General features: G+C 34.4%; 1 protein-coding gene across 1 annotated transcript in view; it reads right to left on the bottom strand.

Moving 5' to 3' along the window:
- LOC126890359 (DENN domain-containing protein 2B-like) overlaps positions 1-17,896 on the bottom strand; it is a 378,730-nt gene that overhangs the window by 350,072 nt on the left and 10,762 nt on the right. The window contains exon 3 of the mRNA XM_050659238.1: positions 9,051-10,253. Within this exon, the coding sequence (XP_050515195.1) occupies positions 9,051-10,253 (1,203 nt within the window). The remainder of the gene's footprint in view (positions 1-9,050; positions 10,254-17,896) is intronic.

Below are 17,896 nucleotides of genomic sequence, written 5' to 3'. Positions count from 1 at the left end.
CAATGAATACTGGGGTTTCCATTTAAGATTTTAAAGTTACCCCCACCCCACCTCCAAGGGATGGAGTGGGGGGTGTTTAGTGTCATTCGATAGATTTTTGAAAATTATTGAACACGTATTTTTCAGTTTTTCCATCCGATATTCATTTTGCGAAATATTCGGCCGTTCCGCTACTTTTGGGACTCTATGTATAGTAGAAATCTAAGCCTAATGTTCGTTTTTATCGTATTATTAATATGAGGATTCAAGAATCCAGTGAACTTCCGAGTATTGCAAAATCCAGATAAATTAATGTAATTACAACAAAGGGTTAAGATAGGCAAAATGCCTTCACTCCCAGAATTCATTTTTTTCATTTTTTTTACGTTCTATGTGATTAACTCGGTGCAATTTTAACCCTCCACTCTTCTACCCCCTCAACCATTACCAAAAACGTCACTTTTTCGTTTTTTTTTTTTTAGGTGGGACACAATCAATTTAAAAATTTCACAAAACGCGCACCTATAGTGAGGATTTTACAAAAAATTAAGTAGGTTGAGTGTACGTACAGGGTTGTTCACTATATTTTGACCCCCCCTGTAAACTGCTTTAGAAAAAAATGTAAAATACAAAAGTTATTCGATTTTTAAATTATGATATTTTAACATATATATCATACTAGTGACGTCATCTATTTGGGCGTGATGACGTAATCGACTATTTTTTTAAATGAGAATAGGGGTCTTGTGCTAGCTTATTTAAAAGGTTATTCAATTATCTATTCAGTAGTATAAATATTAAGATAATTATTTATACAGGGTACATACCTATTACGAATGCCTGAAGAACGTTGGCCTAAACAACTATTTCAGTGAAGACCACCAGGAAGAAGAAAGCGGGGTAGACCGAGAAGGTCGTGGAACGAGAGCGTCAGGAGATCGATGTATGGCCGCAATTTACAAGAAGACTATGCCTTGGACAGAGAGGCTTGGCAAAGGATGACGGGAATACGACAAGATGCTGTTATAAAGCCACTGCGCAACCGCTAGGAAAAATATTCCGATTCGTATTTTTTGCACAATCTTACTCAAAAAGGACCCCTTTTAACAAATTTGCATGTTGCCAGGTCCAAAAGTGGGTCAAAATTTTTTTATACGTTTTTTTTGTCCAACAATTTTTTTTGGATTAAATTAATTGACACAAAAAAAAAGAATGTATGTAATTTATTTAATTCAAAATATCTATTGCTGTTAGAATACAGAAATAAAAGTTTATTGGACAAATAAACATTGCTTCTTGCTTAAATTCAATGTTCAAACTGCCATGAGGCAGATGGGTGGCAGCTTGAACATACTGAATTAAGTGAAAAGTAATGTTTATTCAACAAACATTTATTTCTGTTTTCTGACAGCAGTAGAATGTATTTTGAATTAAATAAATTACATAACATTCTTCTTTTTGTATCAATTAATTTAATTAAAAAAAATTTTTTGGACACCCTGTATAAATAATTATCTTATCTAATGTTTATATTACTGAATAGAGAATTTAATAACCTTTCAAATGAGCTAGCACACGACCCCAATTCTCATTAAAAAATAGTCGATTACGTCATCACGCCCAGATGGATGACGTCACTAGTATGATATATTATATGTCAAAAAGTCCTAATTTAAAAATCGAATAACTTTCGATTTTTTGTACTAACTTTTGTATTACAGGGGGGTCGAAATATAGTGAATAACCCTGTACATAACCTCAAAATAAATGGAAAAATGCGTGTAACTTTTTTTGAGATGGCTGGAGATCTAATTTTGTCCATTTTGTTTATTATACCAAAAACTATAATTAAATATTTTTTTCAGATTTTTCCGTAAGGTCCTTCAAAAAACCAAAAAATTGGCTATTTAGGGGGATTTTCTCCATTTATAGACTTCAAAAGAGATCATATCAAATTTTTTTATATATGTTATATATAATTTGAAGTAATCGAGTTCTTTAGGACATTCAAACAGGAAAAACACCTTTAAAAAAGATCCCCAAAAAGAACTCTAAAAACCCCACGTTGTTGGGAGTTTGTTGTCCTACGTTTGAATGTCCTAAAGGACTCAGTTAGTTCAAATTATATATAACCTAAAAAAACCCTAATTTGATCTACTTTAAAATCTATAAAATGAGAAAAAAACCCCATAAAAACAGTTTTTTGGATTTTTAAGGTGGAGCATCTTGCCGAAAAATCCGAAAAAAATTAGAAATATAGTTTTTAATAAAATACACAAAACAAAAAAAAATGACCTGCAGCCATCTCCAAAAAAAAAGTTAAACCTACCTACGCTTTTAAAGAAAATAAAAATTTATTTCGAGGTTATTTACACTCTAAGGTGAGTCTTATTTTTTAATCATATATTATAGTCCATTCTTTCACGGTTTTTGCTCTAAATTTTAAAGAACCGCTTGGATTAATATGAAATTTGGCATACGCATAGCTTACATGTCAAAGAAAAAAAAGAGATATTGTGCCGATGTGTGCTTTTCCCCTGGGGGTGACTTTCACCCTCTCTTGGGGGTGAAAAAATATATGTCTAAAATAAGTCCGGAAATGGATAAACTGACTAATTTTAAGTAACTTTTGTTCTATAGAGCTTCTTCGCCAAGTCGACACTTTTCCGAGTTATTTGCGAGTGAATGATTTCATTTTTCAACAAAATAACTACATTTTTAGACGGTTTTTCGCAAATAACTCAAAAAATAAGTATCATCATCATCATTCTCTTTGCCTTATCCCTATGCGGGGTCGGCTTCCCTAATTGCATTTCTCCACACAATTCTGTCTTGGGTCATATCAATGTTAATCCCCTTTACCAACATGTCCTGCCTTATCGCCTCCCCCCAGGTCTTCTTTGGTCTTCCTCTCCTACTCCTTCCAGGAATCTGCACTTCAGCTATTCTTCGTATTGGGTGATTAACGTCTCGACGTTGAACATGACCGAACCATCTTAACCTATGCTCTCTCATTTTGGCATCAATTGGTGCCACACCTAGACTTCCCCTAATATACTCATTTCTAATTTTATCCTTCTTTGTCACTCCACTCATCCATCTAAGCATTCTCATTTCCGCCACATGCATTCGTTGTTCCTCTTTCTTTTTCACTGCCCAACATTCAGTTCCGTACATCATAGCCGGTCTTATGGCTGTTTTATAGAATTTTCCCTTCAGCTTCATTGGAATTTTTCTGTCACACAACACACCACTCGCTTCTTTCCACTTCATCCATCCAGCCCTAATTCTACTGCATGCATCTCCATCTATTTCTCCATTACTCTGTAATACCGATCCTAGGTACTTAAAACTATTGCTTTTCACAATCATTTCACCATCCAAAGATACCATTTTATTTGTAGTAGCTCCATCTTTAAATGAACATTCCAAATACTCTGTTTTTGTCCTACTAAGTTTTAAACCTTTTTCCTCCAGAGCTTGTCTCCACTGTTCCAGTTTTTGTTCTAAGTCTCTTTCACTATTTCCTACTAACACGACATCATCAGCATACATTAAGCACCATGGAATGTTACCCTGTAGTTTCGCTGTTATCTGGTCCAAAACTAATGAGAATAAATACGGACTAAGCACAGAGCCTTGGTGCAATCCTACTTTCACATGAAATTTATCAGTCTCTCCCACACCTGTCCTAACACTAGTCGTTACTCCCTCATACATATCCCTCACAATCTTTACATATTCACCAGGGACTCCTTTCTTATTGAGTGCCCACCACAGAATCTCTCGAGGAACTCTATCATATGCTTTCTCAAGATCAATGAATACCATATGAGCGTTTGTTTCTTTACTCCTGTATTTTTCCATCAACTGCCTTATAATGAAAATTGCATCTGTTGTTGATCTACCCTGCATAAAGCCAAATTGATTCTCGGATATTTCGGTCTCTTCACGTATCCGTCTGTCAATTACTCTTTCCCATATTTTCATGGTGTGGCTAAGCAGTTTTATAGCCCTGTAGTTTGTACATTGTTGTATATCTCCCTTGTTTTTGTAAACAGGTACCAGTATACTGCTTCTCCATTCGTCTGGCATTTGTCCGACTTCCATAATTCTATTAAATAGACCTGCTAGCCACCTTGTTCCTGTCTCTCCCAATGCTCTCCATACTTCCCCAGGAATATCATCTGGTCCTACCGCTTTTCCTTTCTTTATTTTTTGAAGCGCTTGAGCCACTTCCTCGTTGGTTATTTTGGTGACCATTGCTGCTACTGTCTCCGTTGACTCTACAGGCTGTCTGTCAAATTCTTCATTTAATAAGCTGTCAAAGTACTTTCTCCATCTCTTTTTGACTTCCCTTTCGTGAACTAGTATTTTATTATTTTCATCTCGGATACATCTAATCTGATTAAAATCTTTTGCTTTCCTTGCTCTCTGTTTGGCTATTTTATATATCTTCGTTTCGCCTTCCCTGGTATCAAGTTGATCATATAGGTTTGAATACGCTTCTGCTTTGGCTTTTGCTACTGCTACTTTCGCTTCCTTTTTCGCCACCATATAGTTTTGAAGATCTGTGTCGGATCTGGTTTCTTGCCACTTTTTATATAATTTTCTCTTCTCTTTTATTTTTCCTTGTACTTCGTTTGACCACCACCAAGTCTCTTTATCCTCAAACTTTTTTCCTGACGTTTTCCCAAGTATTTCAATAGCAGTCTCTCTAATACTACTGGCCATTTTTCTCCAAATTTTATTAGGGCTTCCTTTCATGTTCCAACATATTTTTTCTACTATTCTTCTCCTGAATAGACCTTCTTTCTCATCTTTCAGCAGCCACCATTTGATTTTTTGTGGTCCTCTCCGATATTTTTGTTTAGTTTCGCTTTTTACTTCGATGTCCAGAACAAGCAGCTTATGTTGTTGGCTTACTGTCTCACTCACTATTACCTTGCAGTCCTTGCATTCACGTATGTCTTCTTTCCTTATCATGAAGTAGTCTATTTGGGATTGATGTTGTCCACTTTTGTAGGTAATAAGTTGAGTTTCTCTCTTTTTAAAGAATGTGTTAACAATCGCCATATCCAATGCTGTTGCTAATTCAAGCATGTCATCTCCAGCTTCATTTCTAGTTCCAAAGCCTAATCCCCCATGTATTGTTTCATATCCTGTCTTGGTTTGGCCCACATGTGCATTGAAATCACCTCCTATTATAACTTTCTCCTCTGCTGGAATATCACTCAGTACGTCTCCTAATTGATCATAGAAAGCTCTTCTTTCATTCTCACCCAGACCTGTTTGGGGAGCATACACACAAACAACATTCAATACCTCTTTATCAATTACAAATTTCACTGACATCATTCTATCACTCGTTCTTACAACTTCTACTACGTTACCTTTCATTTCACTATCAGCAATTATACCAACTCCATTTCTAGTGTTACTACTCCCTACATACCACAATTTGTATCCTTCACCTATTTCTTTCGCCCTTTGTCCTTTCCACCTAGTTTCTTGAATACAAGCAATTTGAACTCTTCTTCGTTTGAGCGCATCCACTAACTCCAGACTCTTACCTGTAAGACTACCAAGATTCCAAGACCCTATCCTGATTTTTCTAACCTGCAATGGTGTTCCCCCTGAGATAGTCCTCACCCGGAGATCCGAACGGAGGCTCATTTTACTTCCGGAACATTTTACCTCAGGAGATGCCATCATTTCAGTATAAGTTTTTACTGCGTTTGGAGAAGGTCTTTTCATTATTATGGCCTGAAAAGATTTTTGGATATTTGATGCCTGAATGCCTTTTCTATCAGCACCATACCCTGCCCTGCACGTTTAGCCAATACACCACCAATGCAACCAAAGTGCAGTATTACCCCACACCCGCCTGCATTTTTCTGTATAGGCCAGGATCCCTACTGTAAGGACTGCCCTATAAGCCAATGTATTGTTGCCCGTATCCCGCCGCTAGGAGGCACGTACTTTGGTTATTTCGGGATACAACTCAAAAAAAAAAAAAAAAAAAAAAAAAAAAAAAAAACTCAAAAAATAAGTATGTTATCGAAAAAAACGTTCTTAGCAAAAATATAGCATGTCAAAAAGTAAAAAACATGGTGTACGCGTTAGGTCTCTGGACCTCGTAGAACCAGAATTATTATAGCCAATGAAAAATAGATTCATATTCACCAAATTTCAAATAGAATTAGGATTAGAATTAGAATTAAAATTAAGCAATTTTTGGGGAAAACCCATTGTAACTTTTTTAAAGTGTTTAAAAAGCTTTATTTTTGTTTTTATAAAAAGTTTCTAGCATTAAATTTAAGCAAGTTACGCTCAAAATAAAGTTGGTCCCTTTTGTTTTGTCAAAAAAAAAAATCGGGAAGACCGTCCCCTAATTAGCAACTTAAATGAAATTAATCGTTACCGCTCCACAAATTATTTTACTTATGTTTTGTTTATATGATCTGTAAGTTTCATCGATTTAAAGTGCTCATTTTTTTAAAAATTTGGTTTTAAAGTAAAATTTTCAAATATTTTAATTTTGAAAAATATGCTTTTTTTCAAAATAACTTAAAAATCGTTAGAGATACCAAAAATTTCGAAAAACAAAAAAAGTCAGCATTGATTTTCTGAATATCATGTATTTTTTTGTTTTTCTGTTAGACAAAAATTGATTAAGATTTGGTGTTTCTAAATTTGCATACATTCGTGGTCAGTGACTCATTTAACCCCTTTTAACTATAGCCCTTTCAAAAATAAGGACTTTGAACCGATGAAACTTACAGATCCTATGAACAATACATACACGAGTCAAGAAACTTGGGAAGTCGTAACGATTAAGTTCATTTGAGATACTAATTAGGGGGTGATTTTCCCGATTTTTTTACCAAAAAAAGGGACTAACTTTATTTTGAGCGTAACTTGTTTACTTTTAATGTTAGAATTTTTTTTTTATAAAAGAAAAATGAAGCTTTTTTTAAACGCTTTAATTAAGTTGTAATGAGTTTTCCCCGAAATGTGTTTCAATTTTTGTTACTTCACGTTAAAATATTCCATTTGGAATTTGACTAATATGCACCAATTTTTAATTAGCTATAACTCTGCTTCTACTAGGTACAGAGACGTGATATTTACACCATTTTTTTTAAATTTTTTACAGGCTATATTTTTGCTACAAATGTTTTTTCGACAAAATACTTATTATTTGAGTTATTTACGAAAAACCGTCTAAAAGCGTGGTTATTTTGTTGAAAAAATGAACATATTCACTGGCAAATAACTCAAAAAGTATTGACTTGTGAAAAAATCTATAGAACAAAAGCTATCAGATATATTTATGAACCAACTTGAAACAACAATTTTTTAAACATCCCGTATTTAAACAGTTCTTATATTGGTGGAGATACGTGGATGATATACTAGTATGCTTTACAGGAACTAACAGACAACTTGACCAATTTCTATCATACATTAATTCACTTCATAGTAATACCTATTGAGTTTACAATAGAAACAGAACAGAATAACTCCATCAACTTTCTAGATGTAACGATTACCAGACAACACAACAAACATGAGTTCTCCGTATATCATAAACCTACCCATACTGACACAATATACACAATTCATCATCCCATCCTACACAACACAAATTAGCAGACTACCATAGCATGATACATAGACTGACAGAAATTCTCATGACAAGAAATAACTTCGAGATAGAACTAAACATCATTAAACAAATAGCAGTAAACAACGGCTATAACGAACAAACAGTTAACAAAATTTTAAACCAAAAACTCCATAAGAAAGCCCTGAAATTAGTGTATCCACCACCACAGAAAGAACCCAGTACCTTCTGCTCTCTTACATATACTGGCAAGATAACAACAAAAATAGCCAAATACATAAAAAAGAAAGGAATAACACCAGCTTTCAGAACTAACAACAACTTAAGCAAATCTATTAAGAACAATAAAAGCCGAAAGAGAAAACAACTACAGAGTGGTGTGTACAAACTAACTTGTGGTGACTGTCCGAAAACGTACATCGGTCAAACTGGCAGAACTTTTGACAAACGGATAGCAGAACACAAAAGGGCTTTCAACAATAGAAAAACAGAAACTTCTACATACGCACTTCACCTTCTAGATCATAATCATTCTTTCAATGAAGAGTTTCAAATTCTGCATATTCAAAATAAAGGCCTTAAGCTATCTTTTTTAGAATCTATGGAAATTAATAAACTGAAAAATACAGATATAATTCTGAATGACCAACTCGAGACAAACAGCCCTCAACCTCTTCAGTTAAAGACTTAAAAAGGCAAACACATTGTAAACTATATCACTTGAGAAAGGCACTCTGCCGAAACAGCTGTAGTCAGATAGTTGTAATAAATTTTGTGGAAGTATAGAAAACAAACGTTTTCAGTGTTTTATTGTTAGATAAAATGAACTTCCATCAAGTAACGGTCGAATCCATCAAGAACAAAAGTTGCTTAAAATTAGTCAGTTTATCCATTTCCGGACTTACTTTGGACGAATATTTTTTCGCCCCCAAGAGAGGGTGAAAATCACCCCCGGGGCAAAAGCACATATCGGCACAATATCACTTTTTCTCTTTGACTTGTTAGCTATGTGTATGCCAAGTTTCATGTCAATCCAAGCGGTTCTTTAAAATTTAGAGGTTTTGCAATATTTTAATACCTCGAACGTAAAAAAATTAAAAAAGAAAATTCTGGGAGTGAGGGCATTTTGCATTTCATAATAGGGAACCCCTTTGTAGTGGAAATTATTCACTGAAAATTATTGCTCTAGAGTTCATTCACGCTGTAAAATTGCTTTATCATTTTATTATAAAGTGACCACAAAAAAGTTAAAATTGGGCCTATAATGGCCGAAGATAATGTAGATGTATATTCATCAAAATTAATATAATTTTGATACTTTCATGTAACATAATATCTAAAATAAAGTTAATAGTTATTGCCACTTATAAGTAAAATGCGAGCATGAAAACTACCAATTAATAATAATTATCCAAAATAATGCATCATACAGTTTACTTACCATATAATACAGACTATTTCGTGCACTTTCCTTGCTTCTGCAGGACCCATCTCTCTTCATAAGAACAGAATCTAGTGAATCTTTTCTGTGTTGATATGGCTCTGCATAAACGGGTTCCTTAGGATTTTCAACAAAAAAACAAGAGTTGGGCTCCTTTATTTTTTCATAATTCGATATGGCAAATTTTAACCCATTCAAGCAATTAAAATTAAACGCAGAAGTATTACTGTAATCTAATTCCTGACTAGGCAATCTAGGTAGAGTTCGATTCGATTTAGTACGTGAAAGTACGCTGTCATCACTATCTTCACCAGATGTGATAGACAGTTCCACACGAGGTGTATGTTTCTTACCTCGTAACTTATTATTCCTTACTGCATCTTCGAGTTTATTGAGCATATATTTTGGGTCACCTTTTTTTATTACTTTTGGCACCACAAGAGGTTTCTTTTCAGTTTGATGGGTGTGTAAAAATGATGAATTTTTTGAAATATCAGACGCATTTTCTAAATTTAGTATTTGGAAGGCTCTAGGCGGTTTTTTTGGTGCTGGGCCTTTAGGTAAGGGTCTACTTAGAGCAAGTTTTAACGAATCACTTAAAGATTCCCTTTTTTTAGTATCAGATAGTTTATCCACTAATTTTAGAGTACTTGCGTTATAGATGGAATCAATCCTTTTAGTAGGAAGAGGAGAATTCGAAGGGTCTGTACAATTCGAATTATTCCTTCGTAGTGCCTTAGGAATAGGTTCAGTATATAACATTGATAAATCAATGGATTTATCATTCGCATTTGTACTGTCATGGCAACTATTAGGAACATTTTTTGGAGATTCTGTATTATCTTTGTTCCTACAATATTTAAATTCAAGAGAACTTTTAGATTTCACTAAAAATTGTTTTTTGTTACTAATTTTAGGCACATGTTTGGATCCTTTTTCTATCAAAGGCGTAGTCTCGATCTTTTTACTCAAGACATTGCTGTTGCTATCACAGTTATATTTAACGGCACTAAACTGTTTTAATTTACTTTCGTATAAGGTACTTGGGTTACATCTTTGGAAAGCACTGGTACGTTCTGCACTTTTGTCCACTCTAAAGGCAGGGGTTCTCTTGATGTTTCGTTTAGAAGGGTCACTTAACTGCCTCTGCAGTAATTGTTTTTCATGTCGCTTTGTTGCAGGCACTTCGTCACATTTGGGATACTATAAGATAAAAATACAACTCAGATAATTTCTCCACCCCGTAGTACTTTTTCAAATGTGAACAAGTAATATTTAACAGTATTGGTACTATGCTAAGTATGATAGAACTACTATTAACGGTTTTTATTAAGCTCAAACTACTCATTTTTGTTTGACAATCTAAAATTACCTGAATTAGGTTTGATATTATACAAGATTTAGTTCTACAATTAAAAACTTTTTCCATTTTTGTTTATAGTTTTAATATGCAATAATATTGTCTGTTATTATTTTTGTAGAAGTTTATTTATTATTATTAAATTGAAATAGGATGTAGCATTTCATTTTATTCTTTTAATGCTAGAAACATTAAAATATTCTGATAATGAGTTAACAATAAATATATTCTGAATAACATGCAGCACCACAGTCATTAAAAAAAAAAACAAATAATGAAATTCAATTCAAATATATTTTTTATATTTATACAGCGCTAGTCAAAAGTCACCTCCCGCCCTCGTATCTTATAATAGTGAACTTTCGAGGGAGGAAATAAACGGACACAGGCTTCTCAACTTTACCCTGTTTTTTAAATTGGGACCGTGCAAGTTCGGAAAAGCGACACCTGGTTTCATAGCTCAGCAACATTTTTCACACTTTTAATTATATTTTATATTGGCCAATTCTATTAGTCCTGGTTGCTAGATAATTGTCAAGGCCATAGCCCAAAAAAATTATAAGAAGAAAAAGTAAGATTTAGGTTATGTTATTAAAAGGTAAACAATTGTATGTAGTAAATAAAATTAATTATTAAAATGCAGTACTGCCAGGGGCGTAACAGAGGCCCCCGCAGCATGAAGCTTGCGGGGGGCCCCAATCGGTCAGGGGCCCCAATCGATCATGGGCCCCGTCTTGTCGTCTTATATTAGGTAAACATCTATTATTATTATATTATTTTACGTTGTGTGTTTAAATTTAACAACGTAAATTTCTCAATAGGCATGTTCGGCAAGTGAATCATCTCAGATCAATAAACTTAATTTTTTCCGGTCTTCCGAAACTTTTATGGTGACGACAATAAACTATAATGCTTTGTACGTGACTATTGAAAGATTTGAGAATTGCAATTTGCCGAATTTTAGAACAATATTTCTAAATCTAGAAATGAGCTTTCTCTTTACATTAAATGCTAAATTTTAGTATTTCGATACAATTATTATCGGTAGTAGTTTCCAGAGGCGTAACAGAGGCCCCCGCAGCATGGTCTATCAATATTGCGTCGTCTGCATAACAGAGTATTTTGACTTCTTTGTTTCCCACTCTGTATCCTCTTCCTTTGTTGATGATGTTGGCGATTTCATTCATTATTAAATTGAAAAGAATTGGGCTCTGCCTTATTCAATTGCGCATGTATATAGGTTCTGTAAGTTGTACATCTATTCTACAGGAACTTCTCTATTATACAGGAGATGGATTACATGTTTAAGTCTTGAAGCTTGCGGGGGCCCATCTTGTCTAAGATATGTAAAAATTTGTCATTTTTATATTATTTTACGCATACATACGCAACGTTTTTAACAGTGTAGTATTGAAAATATAGTTGTCCATCAGATAGATACGTATTAATAAAATTGTAGATATATTCGCTGATAGTAGTGCACGAAGAAAGTTTCTATCTTTCTAAGTCTCGTCAATAATACTATGCAGTAATGTAATAATTTATTAATTTTTGTTCTATTTTATTCTATACCAATAAAGATGAAAAATGTAAGTTGTCATAAACAGTACCTACATCTATACACCGATAGGCCAGTAAATGACCGATTTGGAGTGTAATTATCAGCGTCACGACGGATTTGCTTGAAAATTTGGATTTTTTGATTCTACTTACCCTCCACTTGGGACGTAAAAAACATACGTTTAAAATAAGTCCGGAAATGGTTAAATTGACTAATTATAAGCAATAGTCCACAGTACATCGTCCTTTTTGGAAGATGACTACAAAAGTCTTAATTATCTTAACTGCTTCGTTTGTGCGAGTCTACCACTCTCTGAAAAATTTCAGAGTGCAAGTTGGACGCGTTTCCGCGAACCGCGTCATTAACATATTTACGTTGTCGGACTAACGAAACGCGGCTGTAAATTTGTCGGACAAGAGATCGACAATCTTTATTATTTAAATAAAGTACCTACCTTAAATTGAAAATTAAGAGTTTTGTGATAACAAAATCTTAGAGTCCGACACCCGAAACATATCATTCAATACTTTATTTCACGTTAAGAATAGAACATTACGCTTGTGGAGATCAGTGTTGACAAACCTCTCGGCACGGGTGCCTACTCGACTGCCGATATACGATTCATTTTAATCAGTACGGCGTGGCATCGGCGCGCTTCTATCGTTCGTAAGAAATGCATGGGGCTATCTTCGCAATGTTCTATTCTTAACGTGAAATAAAGTTTAGTGCGGTAGTTTTGTTATTACAAAACTCTTAATTTTCAGTGGAGAACAGTGCCTACGTTCTTTCCGGTGAAGGCTCCAATAAGAGCCGAAAATCGCGATTCAAGGGACTGGACTGCACTCCGTATTCTAATTGAAAAGTAAGATTGTTTTTCCTTCGCATTGCAACTGAATAAAAATGGTATACATTTTTATTTCTTAATTTTCAGTTTAAAATACAGTAGAACCCCGATTATCCGTGCTCCTCGGGACCGGACGTTGGCACGGATAATTGAAAAGCACGGATAATCCGAACATTTATTTCTTATTATAATACATATTATGTGCGTATATCCATACATATATATCTACCATAAAAAGACACCAGAACAAATAAATCTTTTATTATGAGTCTCCCTCTCAGCGTATAAGTTTCCGTCGAGTGATTTACAGTGACGCTATTTTGATAAAACCTCAAAAATGTAATTTAAGTAATACAAAATCATAGCACGGATAATCCGCAGTCCGGATAATCCGCACACGGATAATCGGGGTTCTACTGTACTTATATTTAATTAATAAAGATTGTAGATCTCTTATTCGACAAATTTACAGCCGAGTTTCGTTAGTCCGACAACGTAAATATGTTAATGACGCGGGACGCGGAAACGCGCCCAACTTGCATTCTAAAATTTTTCAGAAAGTGGTAGACTCGCTCAAACGAAGCAGTTAAGAACATTTTTAAGACTTTTCTAATCATCTTCCAAAAAAAACGATGTACTGTCGACTACAACTTTTGTTCAATATTTTTTGAGTTATTGCGAGTGAAAGTGTTTACTTTTCAACAAAAAAAAACTCAAAAATTTTTCTCGAATTAAATATTATCAAAAAAATATTTTTAGTAAAAATGTAGCTTATAAAAAATGGTCTATTCATGAAGTCAATCGATACAGTAAAAGCAAAGTTAAAGCTCATGAAAAATTGTTCTTATTCGTCAAAATAACCAAAAGATGAAGCCCTTTTCGGGGAAAACTCATTAAATTTTTTTTAAATGTTTAAAAAAAGCTTTATTTTTATTTTTTATAAACGTTTCTAGGATCACAACTAAGTGAGTTACGCTCAAAATAAAGTTGGCCCGTTTTTTGGTAAAAAAAAATCGTGAAAATCTCCCCCTGTTTAGCACCTCAAATAAAATTTATCGTTAGCGCTTTACCATTTACTTTGTATAAATATGTATTGTTTTTATCATCTGTAAGTTTGGCCGGTTCAATAGTTTGACCGGTTTGTACACAAGTCGTATTTAGTAACTTTTTAAAGGGGCCCCTATTTCCAATCCTGCGGGGGGGCCCTGACGGAGTTTGTTACGCCACTGAGTACTGCAAGCAAAATACAATTACATATTTAAATTTACTTTCATATAATAATTGCTTCATATCAATATTGTGGAGCAACATATAATTTTTCTTCTTCAATGACAGTAGTTATGAAATATACGTCAATTTGACAATTTCAATTGACAATATGATTTATTTAGGAAAGTTGTAAGATTTCTCCGCTATTCGCGCACGATCGTTTCTCGTATCCCCTCGAAGTACTTGCACACCGCGAATAGGAGGAGTAAACTCAAAAGACAAATTCACACCCAATAATGTCATTAGAAAAGTCACCAAATTCATCTTCTTTTTTGGTTGATCATGTCGGCCTTCGACGGTAATCCATAAAATTTATGGATTATTAACTATAATATTTAATTTTTTTTTATTTAGCTAATGCCTCGACAACTAATGGCCATTGGCATGGTAGGTACGGTAAATTTTTAGCAGTTAGGTACCTAGTGTCATGTGTAGTGTGTGTGTTGAGTAAGTGTCTTGTTACTTTCCAAAGTCGACGTCATTGTCTTTGCAAAGAGACGCTAATTGTATCCGAACGTCTGCGGTCCCTCCTGTGAGTACCGATCAATATGTAATATTATATTATACTAATACGTCACTAAAGAGTTCTAAAAATAATTGTTTCTTATATAAAAGCAGACTGAAAATCTAAAAATTAAAGGAATTAACGCAGAAAACGTAAAAACCGCCGATATAACTTAATTAACCTCTTCTTTAGCCCATTTCTATCCAACTTTGGACATAGGCCTTCCCCAAATCTTTCCATATCTGTCTGTCCTTGGCTGCGCTTTTCCAGTGAGTTCCTGCAGCTTTTACAATATCGTCTTTCCATCGCATCTGAGGTCTTCCTCTGCCTCTTCTTCCTGTCCACGGTCTCTAGTTTTGTATTTCAGCATTCCATCTTTGTCTTCCTGTCTCGCATTGTGGCCCGCAAATCTCCACTTTAACCCTGTTATATGTTCAGTTACATTTTTTACTTTTGTTTTCTCTCTTATCCATTTGTTTGATTTTCTGTCTTGCAGTTTTATTCCCAGCATGGATCTTTCCATTTTTCTCCGAGTTATTTCTATTTTGTTTATGGTGGCCTTTGTTAATGTCCATGTTTCTGAGCCATACGTCAGAACAGGAAGGATGCACTGGTCAAATACACGGGTTTTTAGGTATTGTTGTATTTTTGTGCTTTTTAGTATCCATCTTAACTTTCCAAACGCTGCCCACGCCAATCTGATTCTTCTTTGTACTTCAATTGTTTGGTTCTCTTTACTACCTTTGATTATTTGACCCATGTATATGTATTCCTCAACAACCTCAATATTTACGTTATTTATATTTATATTTATTCTGTCATTTGTATTTGTCATGATTTTTGTTTTACTCATGTTCATTTTTAAACCTATCTTCTCTGATGCTTGTGCTAGTTGAGTCAGCATTGTGGGTAGTTCTTCTTGGTTGGTTGTAATAAGAACACCATCATCGCAATATCTGAGGTGATTGAGTTTCTTTCCGTTTATATTGATACCCATGTCTTCCCATTCCAGTTCTTTAAAGACGTCTTCCAGAGCTAAGGTGAAGAGTTTTGGAGATATTATTAATTAACCTATGAACTTTAAATGACAATAGTGACCAAATTTCATAATTTAGTGGAGTAAACTTGCCTGCGGTTGGACCAATTACAAACAAGCATTACGGCGCGGAAAATTTAAATTACTCCTCCTATTTTAAAAACGAGGTATAATCATAACAGGTGACGTAATTGTGATAGATGACGTCATAGAGCCACGGTGACTGGTAATTTTAAATGGGACCTTATGGTAAGTGATATCTCGTTTGAAAGGTAGGTACTGAACATACCTATTCAATAATCCTAATTTTGTTTGGATTTAAGGTGATTTTGATGAATAAATTAAATAAATACTAAAATTAAACTTTCGCATTTTCGCTTTAATAAAAGTTCTAAGGTTCTCTAGCTATTTTTATGTCGACGCCAACTTTTTTGACATATAACCAGAGCCGGATGTTAAAATCTTTATTAATTAAATGCGAATCTAGGATTTTATTGTTTATTTAATTTATTCATCAAAATCAGCTTAAACTCTAAACAAAATTAGTATGATTGAATAGTTATCTTCAATACCTTTCAAAAGAACTATCAGTTGCCATAAGGTCACATTTAAAATTATTGGTCACAGTGGCTCTGTAACGGCATCTATGACTATTACATCATCTGTTATGATTAGTTGAGAAGCCTACATCCATTTATTTTCTACCACCAAATTTCAATATTATAATAATAACTGTTCAAAAGATACGAGGGGGACTTTTGGCTAGCACTGTATAATATAATTAATAATAATTAATATAATCATTGCTGTCATATTGTTTTATAATCGCCATATGAGAATACATTTATGTGGTATTATTTTTAATCCAAAGCCTTAAGTTAACGCTTAGAAAACATTGATAATGAGTTATATAGTAAGAGGATTTGTGTACTGCCAATATAACTCATGATTAGTTGTAAATTGTAAATACAACAAAAGGAACATTTTGCATACCTGCCACTACAGACAGTAAAATATACAAGGTAATGGTCAAACTACTAGTCATCTACGCAATATAAATGACAACACCAAACAAATGTGAAGAAATCTTAAAAATAATCATCATCATCATTCTCTTTGCCTTATCCCTATGCGGGGTCGGCTTCCCTAATTGCATTTCTCCACACAATTCTAACTTGGGTCATATCAATGTTAATCCCCTTTACCAACATGTCCTGCCTTATCGTCTCCCCCCAGGTCTTCTTTGGTCTTCCTCTCCTACTCCTTCCAGGAATCTGCACTTCATCTATTCTTCGTATTGGGTGATTACGTCTCGACGTTGAACATGACCAAACCATCTTAACCTATGCTCTCTCATTTTGGCATCAATTGGTGCCACACCTAGACTTCCCCTAATATACTCATTTCTAATTTTATCCTTCTTTGTCACTCCACTCATCCATCTAAGCATTCTCATTTCCGCCACATGCATTCGTTGTTCCTCTTTCTTTTTCACTGCCCAACATTCAGTTCCGTGCATCATAGCCGGTCTTATGGCTGTTTTATAGAATTTTCCCTTCAACTTCATTGGAATTTTTCTGTCACACAACACACCACTCGCTTCTTTCCACTTCATCCATCCAGCCCTAATTCTACTGCATGCATCTCCATGTATTTCTCCATTACTCTGTAATACCGATCCTAGGTACTTAAAACTATTACTTTTCACAATCATGTCACCATCCAAAGATACCATTTTATTTGTAGTAACTCCATCTTTAAATGAACATTCCAAATACTCTGTTTTTGTCCTACTAAGTTTTAAACCTTTTTCCTCCAGAGCTTGTCTCCACTGTTCCAGTTTGTGTTCTAAGTCTCTTTCACTATTTCCTACTAACACTAAATCATCAGCATACATTAGGCACCATGGAATACTACCCTGTAGTTTCGCTGTTATCTGGTCCAAAACTAATGAGAATAAATAAGGACTAAGCACCGAGCCTTGGTGCAATCCTACTTTCACCTGAAATTTATCAGTCTCTCCCATACCTGTCCTAACACTAGTTGTTACTCCCTCATACATATCTCTCACAATCTTTACATATTCGCCAGGGACTCCTTTCTTATTGAGTGCCCACCACAGAACCTCTCGAGGAAATCATATGCTTTCTCAAGTTGCAATCTTAAAAACAATATTACACCGAAATTTACTGTTGACTGGTAATTTTGGGAAAACATTGGAATATTGTTGAGAGTTCACAAAGTCTCTTGATTGAGCCGACCTCAGGAAAC

This window comes from Diabrotica virgifera, chromosome 8 (genome assembly GCF_917563875.1).
Source record: "Diabrotica virgifera virgifera chromosome 8, PGI_DIABVI_V3a".
Classification (NCBI taxonomy): domain Eukaryota; kingdom Metazoa; phylum Arthropoda; class Insecta; order Coleoptera; family Chrysomelidae; genus Diabrotica; species Diabrotica virgifera.
Note: the sequence above shows the minus strand (reverse complement) of the source record. Positions and strands in the feature narration are given on the sequence as shown.